Raw genomic sequence first — 13,244 nt, 5'->3', positions numbered from 1 at the left:
GGGACTGAGTGTGATGCCAAGAGCCCCAAAGGCCCGAGAGGGTGATGAAAGTGCTGGTGCTGCGTCTGTGCTGCTGAGCTGGGCCGGGCTCCTGGCCCAGAGGCAGCTCCTGGCAAGGGCAGCGCTGCAGAGAGACAGCTCTGTCCAGGAGCAGCTCCTGAGCACAGCCCAGCAGGGCTGGGGCCCTGCCAGGGCAGCTCAGGGACACAGAGAGCAGGCCCAGAGCTGCCAGGGGCTCAGCACTGGCAGGGGCTGTGGGATGTGCCAGAGGGGGCTGTGTCACAGCAGCACCTCTGTGGCTGTGTCCTGGAGCCCCAGAGCAGCTGGGATGTCAGAAAGGGGCTGTGTGACAGCTCCGAGTGGGTTGTGTGAGGTCACAGATGGGGCTGTGATATCCCAGAGTTTGTTGTGTGAGGTCCCTGAGCAGCTATGGCATCAGAGAGAGGAATGTGTGAAAGCAGGGTGTGACATTGCAGTGTGGCTTTATAACATCACATTGTGGTCTGGGTGATATCACTTAGTGGGTTGTGACATCACAGAGCAGACTGTGGCACCACATGGTTGTGATTTAAAATCCTAGAGTGGGCAGTGACATTATAGAAGAGCCATGTGACATCTCAGGACAGGTTGTATGACATCACAGTGCTGACTGTGATATCATAGAGTGAACAATGACATCAAATGTGGCTGTGTGACATCACAGAACGCTGTGTGACATCACGAGGTGGTTTTGTGGCATATGGGAAGAGCTGTGACTTCACAGAATGGTGGTGTGACATCCTTGGGCAGGTTGTGTGACACCACTGAGTGGGCTGTGACATCCCTGGTGGCTGTGTGACATCTCAGGGGGCTCTGAGAGGTCACTGGGGAGAAGTCCAGAGAAGTCCAACGCTGCCCTTGCAGCAGCCTGTGTGCACAGAAACACTTCCAAGGCTCTCTGCATTTCCCTTCCCTCACTCTTGCCTCACTCACACACCTCCCAACAACCCACTTGGTGCTTTCAGCTGCAAGGAGTTCAAAGCTTGTCTGTCCTTCAGCAGCTGCTCTAATTCTGCCTTCAGCCAACTGTGGGGCTGTGTTTATTGTAGAACTCCCTGTGTGTCTGAAACATTCCTTGTGTGGCTCTGCCTTGGGGAAGGGGAACCTCCTTGGTGGCACCTTGGCCTTGGCACACACTTGAGGAGGGTGTCTGTTTTCCATGGGGAAACTCAGCAGTTTTAGATTGCTAAAATCAAAGAAGGAAAACCCCTCTTTGCCTGAGTGCAGCCAGTTTTGTGAGCAAAGCAGGTCCCAGGGGAGGGAGGAGAGACAGGATGGGGCTGGGGAATGTGGAGCAAGGTTGTCCCCACTGGGTCAGACCTCAAGGCACAGCTTCTCTGACCTGGCCACACCTCCTTAGGAGAGACCCTGGATCAATATCCATCACTGAGTGCTGCAATCACCTCTGCTCTAAAGAGAACAGTAAAAAAAAAGACACCCTTTAAAATAGGAACAGATATTTCTTAGAAGCTCTTTGAACTATTTCTCTGTAACTATTGTAGGAAACTTTCCTAAGAACTGCACCAGACCAGAGGGAAATCAAGGCACAGCCATAGTTTGTTAGGATTTGCTTGATCCTAATGAGCCCCGTGGTGCATTTGGAGCTGAGCCCTTGAACCTCAGGGCCTGAGAGGAGATTGCACAAACCTTTCCAGGAGTCCAAGTCAGAGGAAAAACCCAAAGTGTCTCCAAGCATTAATGGGTGCCACTGAGGTCCGTCCCCAACACAGGCTCCTCATGGACTCCTTGGAGGAGAGAACTGGAGGCCAGGATTGCACAAAAACCTCCCAGAGACTCAGTGTGGGAAGGAAAATCCAAAGTAGCTGAAAAAGCCCTGAGTATCTCAAAGTATTGATGAGCCCCACTGAGTGTCAATGCAAAGCTCCCAAGGGACTCGTTAAAGCAGATAATTGGGGCCAGGATTGCACAAACTTCTCAGAGACTCAGGGTGGGAAGGAAAAAGGAAAGTGCCTTAAGAACCTGAAGTACCTTGAAGCCTTAATGAACCCCACTGAGTGTTGTTGCTGACAAAGGCTCTCAAGGGACTAATTACAGCAGATAATTGGAGGCCAGGATTGCACAAAGCTCTCAGAGACTCCAAGGCAAAAGCCAAAGTCCTTTGAAAAAGCTGCAGTCCCTGGGAGCATGAAGGAGCCCCCAGGGCCATTCCTGAGCAAGGCTCCCCAGGGACTCCTTCCAGCAGATCCCTGAGGCCACTGGCATGTGGGCTAGAGGGGATGCTGAGGGCAGGCCAAGGGGGTGACAGTGGCCAGCCTTGCTGGGGCTGTGCCAGGAGGCCCCAGGGCCTCAGGACAAGGTGTCTCTTCACAGCCCTTGCTGGCACAGCATTGGCTGCTGTGGCCCAGGGCACCAAGCCTTGGCTTCTCTTTGTCCCCAGCTGTCATCAGTGCCTCCAGTTCTCTGCTCTGCCTGGGGCCTGGGGACACTTTCTCAGTCACCTCCCTCAGTGGGACCCATTAAAAGTGAAAGAAACTTTGGAGTCGGATTCTGACTTGGAGTTCTTGAGAGGTTTCTTCCCCTCCCTGTCAGGGACTGATGTTCAGGGCCTCAGCACAAAGCCCCAAGAGGCTCATTAAAGTCCTGCTGCTGTGTCTGTGCTGCTGAGCTGGGCCGGGCTCCTGGCACAGAGGCAGCTCCTGGAAACCAAGAAGAGCTTCAAAAGCACATTTCTCTTGCTGAGCAGCTCTTCTGCCAGCCCAGCAGGGCTGGGGCACTGCCTGCAGCCACCCTGGGCACAGCCCAGAGGCACAGAGAGCTTCAATCAGTCAGGGCTGGGAAGGGGCTGAGAAGTGCCTGGGGCAGAATCCCTGCCAGCCCTTGGCACAGGAAGCCTCTGGCTGCAGGACAATGCAGCTGCAGCTCCTGGAGGCATCTCCTAAAGCTGGAACACCCCAGTGCCTACAGACTCTGTGAGTACATTCTCTGCCTGTCCCTTGTGCAGAGCAGCCAGGGGTGCCCAGGGCTGTCCTGCAGAGCAGGGTCCTGCAGCCCAGGGCGCTGTGCTGGGGCAGGGACTCTGCTCCCTGCCAGGGACAGCTCTCAGCCGGCCCGGGGAGCTGCTCCCAGCGCTGGGGAGAAGCTGTGGGGGGAAGGAGCCACCCTGAGCAGGGCAGGGGCTGCTGCTGAGAGGGGCTGTGTGGGGCAGGGCTGCTCCCAGCTCCAGTCCTGCCTGGGCACAGCTCCAGAGGACACTTCCCAAAAGAAGGTGAGACTGGAATTGCTGTAAAGATCAGGAGCTTTCCTGAGACTGTTTTCAATTTCTTGCTTTAAGCAGGGCGGGAAAGTTGTGATGATGACAAAAAGATTTTTGCTTTTTATCTATGTTCAGTAATTTTTTAGATCTGTAAATGACTATTATATAACTATATAATTATAATCCTTAATTAAGTCTATAAAACTACTAGTATCTACTTATATAACTATTATTCTTAATTAACTCTAATATGATTCCTAACTTTTCTCTTAGATTTTAGAACAATAATCTGATCTTCTAAATACATTTCTGAAATACTGTATTGTCTTATCATCAGGGACAGAAGCTACAAGAAGAGCATTTTGTTTTGTAACCAGAATGTGAGCAGTCATAACAAAAAGTGGGGCAAAGAAACCCTTGGACCTACTCCAATGGGTTGACTCAGGGGTGTGTAACTGGGGCAGCTGAATCTCCTATTGAATGTTTCTGTTAAATATCCTAATTAATCAATCTTAATAAATTGCTGAAATAAGGGGCCGGGTGTGCCTCAACCCCACTGGGACACCCGGAAGTTTCCAATAAAGGTCTGCTTTTTACTTTACTGTTCCAGCACTGTTGCAAAAGGGTTTGTTTTTTGTTTTTTTTTCTCTTGATTATAGACAAGAGGAGGATGAGAGAAGCAGAAGAGGAATTGTAATCCCAGAATCACAGAACATTCTGAGTTGAAGGGGACACACCAGGAACAGCAAAGTAATGTTGGAACATTTACAGAGATGCCAGAATTGTAAGTTTGGTGCTCTGTCTCTCTGCTGGGAGCCTCCTAAACAGCCTAAATGCACTGCTCTGATATTGTCATTGTTATCTGGGGCTCTCAGGGAGGCTCTGGCATCTGCAGCAGCTGAGTCAGGCCCTGCCCTTGGGATTGCTGCCAGGCAGGTGTGTCCATGGGAATGGGGTGTCCCAGCTTCCCTGTGACCTGTGGGGCTGTGGGCAAAGCAGTCCATGGCAAAGGGGAATGAGCTGAGCCCCCTCCCTGAGATCCCATCATGGGCACACCTGGGCATCTCCTTGCTGTGTCCTTCCAAGCTCTGAGCTGCCCTCCTGGCTGCAAATCTGTGACAGAGCCTCTCAGAGTTCCCTGAATGTCCCACGGGGAAGGGCAGAGATGCCACAGCTGAGGAAATGCTGTTGGCTCTGCCAAGGGAGCCGTGAGTGTCCTTGGCAGAGGGGGGTGCTGAGACCTTGCCCAGAGACCTTTAGAGAGGGTGAGACATTCAGGGATCCCTCTGCTCTGGGCAGGGTCTGGTTTATGCCAGAGTGACACAGGAGTGTGACTGTGCTCTGATTCCAGCCAAAGGTGCAAACCCAGGGCAGTTGGGAACAAGCCCATCCAGCCCCTCACCTTCCCTAAGCCACAGGGAATCCTTTGCCTCTCACATCTCTCAGTGGGAAATTCTGAGTGCAGCAGAAATGCTGGGGATTTCTGACCTCAGAGAACCAGGAATGATTTGTGGGTAGGAAAACAATTTGTAAAACCAACTCCTGCTATACTTTAGAAGTGTGTGCAGATGGCAACAAGCCTTCCTGCATTACGAGTGATGCCCTTGACAAATCCTGAATTTCCAGCCTTGTCCCTCTCCTGCATGGCCACAAACCCAGGGCAGCAGGGCAGGGATGGCTCCTGGAGAGCCCCCAGGCACAGGCCTGGCTGCTCCTGGCACACTCAGACAGCACAGCTGGAGCTCAGGCAGGGACCTGGGTGAAGTTTACCCAGAGCAGGAACAAGGGTGGGTGACTCCCAGCCTCTCCTGATTTGTCACTGCTCTTTTTCTTCATGAACAGGTCTCCATGTGCAGCCACAGCAGATGTCCAACAGCAGCTCCATCAGCCACTTCCTCCTGCTGGCATGGGCAGACACGCGGCAGCTGCAGCTCCTGCACTTCTGCCTCTTCCTGGGCATCTCCCTGGCTGCCCTCCTGGGCAACGGCCTCATCATCAGCGCCGTAGCCTGCAGCCACCACCTGCACAGCCCCATGTTCTTCTTCCTGCTCAACCTGGCCCTCACTGACCTGGGCTGCATCTGCACCACTGTGCCCAAAGCCATGCACAATTCCCTCTGGGACACCAGACACATCTCCTACACAGGATGTGCTGCACAGCTCTTTTTTTTTGTGTTTTTTGTCTCAGCAGAGTTTTCCCTGCTGACCATCATGTGCTACGACCGCTACGTGTCCATCTGCAAACCCCTGCGCTACGGGACCCTCCTGGGCAGCAGAGCTTGTGCCCACATGGCAGCAGCTGCCTGGGCCAGTGCCTTTCTCAATGCTCTCATGCACACGGCCAATACATTTTCCCTGCCCCTCTGCCATGGCAATGCCCTGGGGCAGTTCTTCTGTGAAATCCCACACATCCTCAAGCTCTCCTGTTTACACTCAAACCTCAGGGAACTTGGGCTCATTGTAGTTACTATCGGTTTAGGACTTGGCTGTTTTGTGTTCATTATTTTCTCCTATGTGCAGATCTTCAGGGCTGTGCTGAGGATCCCCTCTGAGCAGGGACAGCACAAAGCCTTTTCCACCTGCCTCCCTCACCTGGCTGTGGTCTTCCTGTTCTTCATCACTATCATAGTTGCTCACCTGAAGCCCCCCTCCATCTCCTCCCCATCCCTGGATCTGGCCCTGTCAGTTCTGTACTCAGTGGTGCCTCCAGCCCTGAACCCCCTCATCTACAGCCTGAGGAACCAGGAGCTCAAGGCTGCAGTGTGGACACTGATGACTGGGTGGTTTCAGAAACATTGAACTGCTGGCCAGTTTCGGCAAATCATTTGTAATAAAAGTCATCTTTGATACTTCATGTTGATTTCGTCTTGGAGGTTTTTTCTTTGTTTTATTATTGTAAATTGTCCAAAATAAAATGTAATTTTTTGTGCCATTTCTCATTTGGATTCTCCCCACTTTCCCTGTGGGCACAGTGTCAATGAGGAGCTGTTCTCTTTGTGGCTTTAAAGGAACTAAAGGATCTCTCAGCAAAGTTTTCTCCAGAGATGCCCCTTTTGTTCCCTTCTCTGCAGCTGCAGCAGCAGTGTCTGTGTGCAGAGCTGGGGGCAGATCAGTGCTGGCACAGCAGCTGTGCCCAGGAGCAGCAGCACTTGGTGTTGCCAGTGCTGCTCCCGTGCCACTGCCCCGCTGCCCTCCTGGCCCTGGTGTTGCTGCAGGGCCTGAGTGCTCTCGGGGCCGGGCACAGCCCTGGGGGTGGCAGTGCCGGGGCTGCAGCAGGGACAGGCCATGGGCACTGCTGGGGCAGCGCTGACGCATCAGGGCAGGGCCTGGGGGCTCCAGGCTCCTTGCCCAGGCTCTCTCAAGAACACGGCCAGGCCAAAGCTCAGCACAGAAAACCCCCGTGAGCAGCCCCAGGCTGGCCGTGGGCAGGCTGGGGGCAAACAGCATGGCTGGGGCTCTGCAAGGTCCCTGGGGGAGACGGGAAGGAGCAGCAGAGCAGGGGCTGATCCATCCCCACTGCGCTGGACACCCCAGGGCAGCGTCCCAGAGCGTCCTCATGGAGCTGCCAACAACATCCCCCCTGTGCAGCCCTGGCCTCTCCCCCAGCTCAGAGAGGTGCTGCATCCTTGCAGGCACATGTCATGAATAAAATCTCTCAAGAAATCCACCCAGGATAAAATACTGTGTTTAGTTAGGTACAGTTAATGTTCTTATCCCATTTGTAAACCTTGTACCCCTTGTCTACTCTGTTGGTTATTAGTAATGTTAATTACTTACCAGTTTCTGAAGTGTTTTAAAGGTTCTTATGAGACATTCCTGTACCCTTTCCCCTTACTTCCCTGCTGCCTTGTAACAGAGCTGCTCCCATGGGGGCTAAATCCAACTAACAAAAGCAACCCATTAGAAAGGTGTGCCACAGAACCAGGCAACTCCCATGGTCCCTGTGCCACACTAGAACAAAGAAACTCCCAGGAAGCTGTGTAACCGAGTAATATGCAAACTAAGGCATGCAGGACACCAAAACAACGAGCTAACAGGGGAATAAAAGGAGAAGGAAACATATTTGAGCAAGCTCTGACGCAAGATCATCTCCCTGCATCACCTAAGCCTGCTCAGAAACCATCTTCCTGCATCACCATGACCTAAAGAGGACAGGAAAGGACTGACAGCCCTAGACAGCAAACCAGGATGACAGGTCCCTGGCTACTCTCATGAGGATGGAAGCCCCAGCTCTGCAGTGTGTGCTGCAAAGCTGAATTGTGTCTCTTCTTTGGAGCTGACAGTGTGGGAATGGCCGTGATGCAAGCAATCCCTTGGGCCCCCCGACCCACCCCAAGAGCTGAATCCTAATAAAGGCATCAAACAGGAGTTTTGTCTCCTGGCCAATTTCTTTCAATTACCATGTGCTGCACGGGCCGTGGCCGAGGGGGCCTGGACCCACCCGGAGCTCCTCCTGGAGCCCAGCGGACTCCAGCTCAGCGGGGGCCGGCAGCGGGGCACGGCTTAGGCTCGGCAAGGTGTGAGCAGCCGTGGTCCGGCCCAGCCTCAGCCGTGGTCCCGCAGCCTCCCGTCCCCATCCGGTCACTGCCGGGGCCAGCCCGGCCCCGCCAGGCCGAGCCTGTGCGATTCAGCCCTTCTGGGACACAGGGCCAGAAAGACTTCAGCCCTGAAGCAGCAGGCTTTGAGTTCAAGCCTTGGGAAGCACTTGCCAAAGGCTTGATGGCAATTCATACGTTCATCAAGTCACCCCACTGAAAGTTATGTTTCTAGAATCTTCCTGTATCTCTCCCCTGATTATTTGCAATTTGTCACAGTATTTTGCATCTTTCCAACCCCAGTCTGTGTCTGCACCCATGCCCTCAGACTGCGCCCTCACACCTCCCCTAGATATTGTTGTGTCTGCCCCTAGTCCTGGTCTTTGCACTTTGCTCCTGTGCTGCGCAGGCTTTATGGGTCTCATCCCTACTTGATTTTCCTATTCCAGTTGGTTTTGGGGACTCCAGCGAACCCGCTCCTTTAATTTCCTCCTCGGTTGCCCGGGTGTCAGGGGACCCTGAAGCTTTAAGGATTGTTGCGGCCACTGTCAGCACGACTGCAAGGGCCGCAGTGCAGCGGGGCCCGGCCTGACCGGCAGCCGGGTACCTCCTCAAAGGTGGAAGCAAGAGAGAGATTTCCCTGGTGTTGAGGGTTAGGTGTCTTCTTTTTTTTTTTTGTTTTGTCCTTCTGGCCTGCCCGGGGAATTTTTACCCATTATGTGCTGGGACAACCTAACTACCGGTACTTAGGGGTGCTCACAACGGACAATGAGTGGCCGGGCCCAGGGCGGGGAAGGGGGCAGAAAAGGAGGGTGGGGACAGTTTTTGGGCTGGTTCTTTTTCGGTTTTTTTCGGGGAAAGACGTTGGTGTGCTGGGTCGCGGAGCTGCTGCGGGGGCGAGAAGGGAATTTTGCCATCACCCAGACGGAGCGGCTGCTGCTTCTCCTTCTCCCCTCTTTGTTGGTGGCCTCGCACCCCTTGCCCTGCCGGGACGTGTGGCAGTGCCAGGCACCGCTGCGGAGCTGCTGATACACCTCATCCACCAGCCCAGGATCTCAGCTCATCCCTGCTGTTTCCAGCCGACTGTTCCTCAGAGCCCTGCAGGAGCACCGGGACTGACTGCCCGAGGGGTTTGTGAAAACAAAGCCTCTCCTCCATCCCGTCTCAGCCGAGAAAGCTGTCACGGGGTCCCTGTTTCTGTTTTCTTGTTATTGCTGTAGTTATTGTTTGTTTGTTTGCCTGGTTATACTAGTAAAGAACTGTTATTCCTATCCCCAGATCTCTGCCTGAAAGCCCCCTTGATTTCAAATTTACAATAATTCGGAGGGAGAGGGTCAACATTCTTTCATCCCAAGGGAGGCTCCTGCTCTCCCTAGCGGACACCTGTCTTCTAGAACCGAGACAGATTTTGGCGCCCAACGTGGGGCACTGAGAGGAAAAGGAAAAAAAAAAAAAAAAAATAAAAAAAAGGAATAACAGTTCTTAAATAACCTAACTTTTGTGTGCTGGATTTAGAAACCTTGTTAGGTAGAACCATGCTGTTGAGCTTACCCAGGTTCGCGGGGCATGTGGTCACATCTATATTTCTCCCATTTTCTGTACCTTACCTAAATATGGGTCCTATAACTAAGGCTACTGTGGCTATTATCCAGCTTGTTTTGTGGATTGATAAGGTGAGGAATTCATGGATGTTTAACGTCCTCTGGATGGCGGGCTCATGGATTCAGAGCTGTCACACATTAACTGGATGGTTTTTGGGTTACTTTAATAATGGTACCTACTGGGAGAAAAAGACAGGTGGGGAAATTTTCTCCCAACCTTTCACCCAGTTCCTTGGGCCTACACAGCCAGTTTTCAAAGGGTTAAAATCTTCTCTGAATGCTAATGACACCATACAGTGGCTGGTGTTGCTGATAGGCCTGTTCTACTTAGCCTTCAGAGACAAAGGAAAAGAGACAGGGGGTAATGTCCCAGAGCCTGGCACAGCCCCAGAGACAGCGAGTGCTGCCCCAGAGCCTGGCACAGCCCCAGAGACAGGGGGTAATGTCCCAGAGCCTAGCACAACCCCAGAGACAGGGGGTAATGTCCCAGAGCCTGGCACAGCCCCAGAGGCAGGGGGTGCTGCCCCAGAGCCTGGCACAGCCCCAGAGACAGGGGGTGCTGCACCAGAGCCTGCCCCTGCCCCACAGCCCACCTCAGAAATGAACCATCCAGAGTGGGTGGGGGTTCTGGTCAAGGAGATACGTGAGATGAGCCAGAAGATAGAATGCATTTCCTCAGCTGCTGGGAAACCCTCCCCCTGCCTCAAAGAGGGAGAGTCTGATGGTGCTGCAGTGGAACCCACAGACGTTACAACCGTCCAGGTTCCAGCTGAACCACAAGGGCAGTCACAGCCAGCAGCTGTTGCTCCTGTGGAAACGAGGAAGTCTAAGATGAAATCACAGCACCCTGTTGATAAGGATAAGAAAGGAGGGTCCTCACAACCCACAGGGGAGCCAGAAGTTGAAATCATCACTGAGGTCATCAATAAGATCACTGCAATGTCTCCACCCACCAGCAAGAAGGAAACGCAAGCTTTCCTAGGTGCCATAGGTTTTTGGAGGATGCACATTCCTGAGTACAGCCAGATCGTGAGCCCTCTCTACCTGGTTACCCGAAAAAAGAATGATTTCCACTGGGGCCCTGAACAACAACAAGCCTTTGCTCAGATCAAACAGGAGATCGCCCATGCAGTAGCCCTTGGCCCAGTCAGAACAGGACCAGATGTGAAGAACGTGCTCTACTCTGCAGCTGGGAACAATGGCTTGTCCTGGAGCCTTTGGCAGAAAGTGCCTGGTGAGACTCGAGGCCGACCACTGGGATTCTGGAGCCGAAGCTACAGAGGGTCCGAAGCCAACTACACTCCCACAGAGAAGGAAATCTTAGCTGCCTATGAAGGAGTTCAAGCCGCCTCAGAAGTGATTGGCACAGAAGCACAACTCCTCCTGGCACCCCGACTACCAGTGCTGGGGTGGATGTTTAAAGGAAAGGTTCCTGCTACCCACCACGCCACTGACGCTACATGGAGCAAGTGGATCACCCTCATCACACAGTGCGCTCGTATTGGAAACCCGAATCGCCCTGGGATTTTAGAGATAATTACAAACTGGCCGGAAGGTGAAAACTTTGGTCTTACTGATGAAGAAGAGCAGGAACAAGTGACACGGGCTGAAGAAGCTCCACCGTACAACCAACTGCCAGCAGAAGAAACACGCTACGCTCTGTTTACTGATGGTTCCTGTCGCATCGTAGGGATGAACCGGAAGTGGAAAGCAGCCGTATGGAGCCCCACACGACAGGTCGCAGAGGCCACTGAAGGAGAAGGTGGATCAAGCCAACTTGCCGAACTCAAAGCTGTTCAACTAGCCCTGGACATTGCTGAAAGAGAGAAGTGGCCAAAGCTCTACCTCTACACTGATTCATGGATGGTAGCCAATGCTCTGTGGGGATGGCTGGAAAGGTGGAAAAAGGCCAACTGGCAACGCAGAGGAAAACCAATCTGGGCTGCTGATGAGTGGAAAGACATCGCCACCAGGGTAGAGAAACTGTCTGTGAGGGTCCGTCATGTAGATGCCCATGTCCCCAAGAGTAGGGCTAATGAAGAGCACCGAAACAATGAGCAGGTGGATCAGGCTGCAAAGATAGAGGTGTCAAAGATAGACTTAGATTGGCAACACAAGGGAGAGTTGTTCCTAGCTCGATGGGCCCATGACGCCTCAGGCCATCAGGGTAGAGATGCCACCTATAAGTGGGCACGAGACCGAGGGGTGGATCTAACCATGGACAGTATTTCTCAGGTTATCCATGACTGTGAGACGTGTGCCACAATCAAGCAGGCCAAGCGGTTAAAGCCGCTATGGTATGGTGGGCGTTGGTCCAAATATAGATATGGGGAAGCCTGGCAGATTGACTACATCACACTGCCCCAAACCCGCCAAGGCAAGCGCTACGTGCTCACAATGGTAGAAGCCACCACTGGATGGTTGGAAACCTACCCTGTACCTCATGCTACAGCCCGTAACACCATCCTGGGACTTGAAAAGCAGGTCCTTTGGAGGCATGGTACCCCTGAGAGGATTGAGTCAGACAATGGGACTCATTTCAAGAACAGCCTTATAAACAGCTGGGCTAGGGAACATGGCATTGAGTGGGTGTACCATATCCCCTACCATGCACCTGCTGCTGGAAAAGTTGAACGGTGCAATGGCTTGCTTAAAACCAGCTTGAAGGCACTGTGTGGGAGAACTTTCAAGAACTGGGAAATTAATTTAGCAAAAGCCACATGGTTGGTGAACACCCGAGGTTCCACTAACCGAGCAGGCCCTGCCCAATCTGAGCCCTTTAGAGCGACAGATGGAGATAAGGTTTCAGTGGTACATATGAGAGGTATGCTGGGAAAAACTGTTTGGGTTAATTCTGCCTCCAGCAAAGACAGTCCAATCCGTGGGGTTGTCTTTGCTCAAGGACCGGGTTGCACTTGGTGGGTGATGCAAAAAGATGGAGAGACCCGGTGCATACCCCAAGGGGACCTGGTTTTAGGGTGAACTACCCATGACACTGTGCTTGTATCTGTATCTGCAAGTACATATGTATATAGTTAAAGTAGTATGTGTTCGTGTATAATTTAAAGGTTTAATATTTGATGTAACATTTTGGTATGGGAAAAAATTCGGGGTGGATAGTGTTGAGGGTTAGGTGTCTTTTTTTTTTGTTTTGTTTTGTCCTTCTGGCCTGCCCGGGGAATTTTTACCCATTATGTGCTGGGACAACCTAACTACCGGTACTTAGGGGTGCTCACAACGGACAATGAGTGGCCGGGCCCAGGGCGGGGAAGGGGGCAGAAAAGGAGGGTGGGGACAGTTTTTGGGCTGGTTCTTTTTCGGTTTTTTTCGGGGAAAGACGTTGGTGTGCTGGGTCGCGGAGCTGCTGCGGGGGCGAGAAGGGAATTTTGCCATCACCCAGACGGAGCGGCTGCTGCTTCTCCTTCTCCCCTCTTTGTTGGTGGCCTCGCACCCCTTGCCCTGCCGGGACGTGTGGCAGTGCCAGGCACCGCCGCGGAGCTGCTGATCCACCTCAGCCACCAGCCCAGGATCTCAGCTCATCCCTGCTGTTTCCAGCCGACTGTTCCTCAGAGCCCTGCAGGAGCACCGGGACTGACTGCCCGAGGGGTTTGTGAAAACAAAGCCTCTCCTCCATCCCGTCTCAGCCGAGAAAGCTGTCACGGGGTCCCTGTTTCTGTTTTCTTGTTATTGCTGTAGTTATTGTTTGTTTGTTTGCCTGGTTATACTAGTAAAGAACTGTTATTCCTATCCCCAGATCTCTGCCTGAAAGCCCCCTTGATTTCAAATTTACAATAATTCGGAGGGAGAGGGTCAACATTCTTTCATCCCAAGGGAGGCTCCTGCTCTCCCTAGCGGA

General features: G+C 52.8%; 1 protein-coding gene across 1 annotated transcript; it reads left to right on the top strand.

Moving 5' to 3' along the window:
* The first annotated feature begins 5,118 nt into the window (after positions 1-5,118).
* On the top strand, positions 5,119-6,051 carry LOC147645346 (olfactory receptor 14C36-like). Its single transcript, XM_086874723.1, has one exon. It carries the CDS (start codon positions 5,119-5,121, stop codon positions 6,049-6,051), a length of 933 nt encoding a protein of 310 aa, XP_086730849.1.
* Positions 6,052-13,244: the final 7,193 nt, after the last annotated feature.

The sequence above is a fragment of the Cyanistes caeruleus genome, unplaced genomic scaffold (assembly GCF_971803275.1).
Source record: "Cyanistes caeruleus unplaced genomic scaffold, bCyaCae1.hap1.1 HAP1_SCAFFOLD_530, whole genome shotgun sequence".
NCBI lineage: Eukaryota > Metazoa > Chordata > Aves > Passeriformes > Paridae > Cyanistes > Cyanistes caeruleus.
The sequence above is the reverse complement of the archived record's forward strand: the minus strand, read 5'-3'. Positions and strand labels throughout refer to the sequence as shown.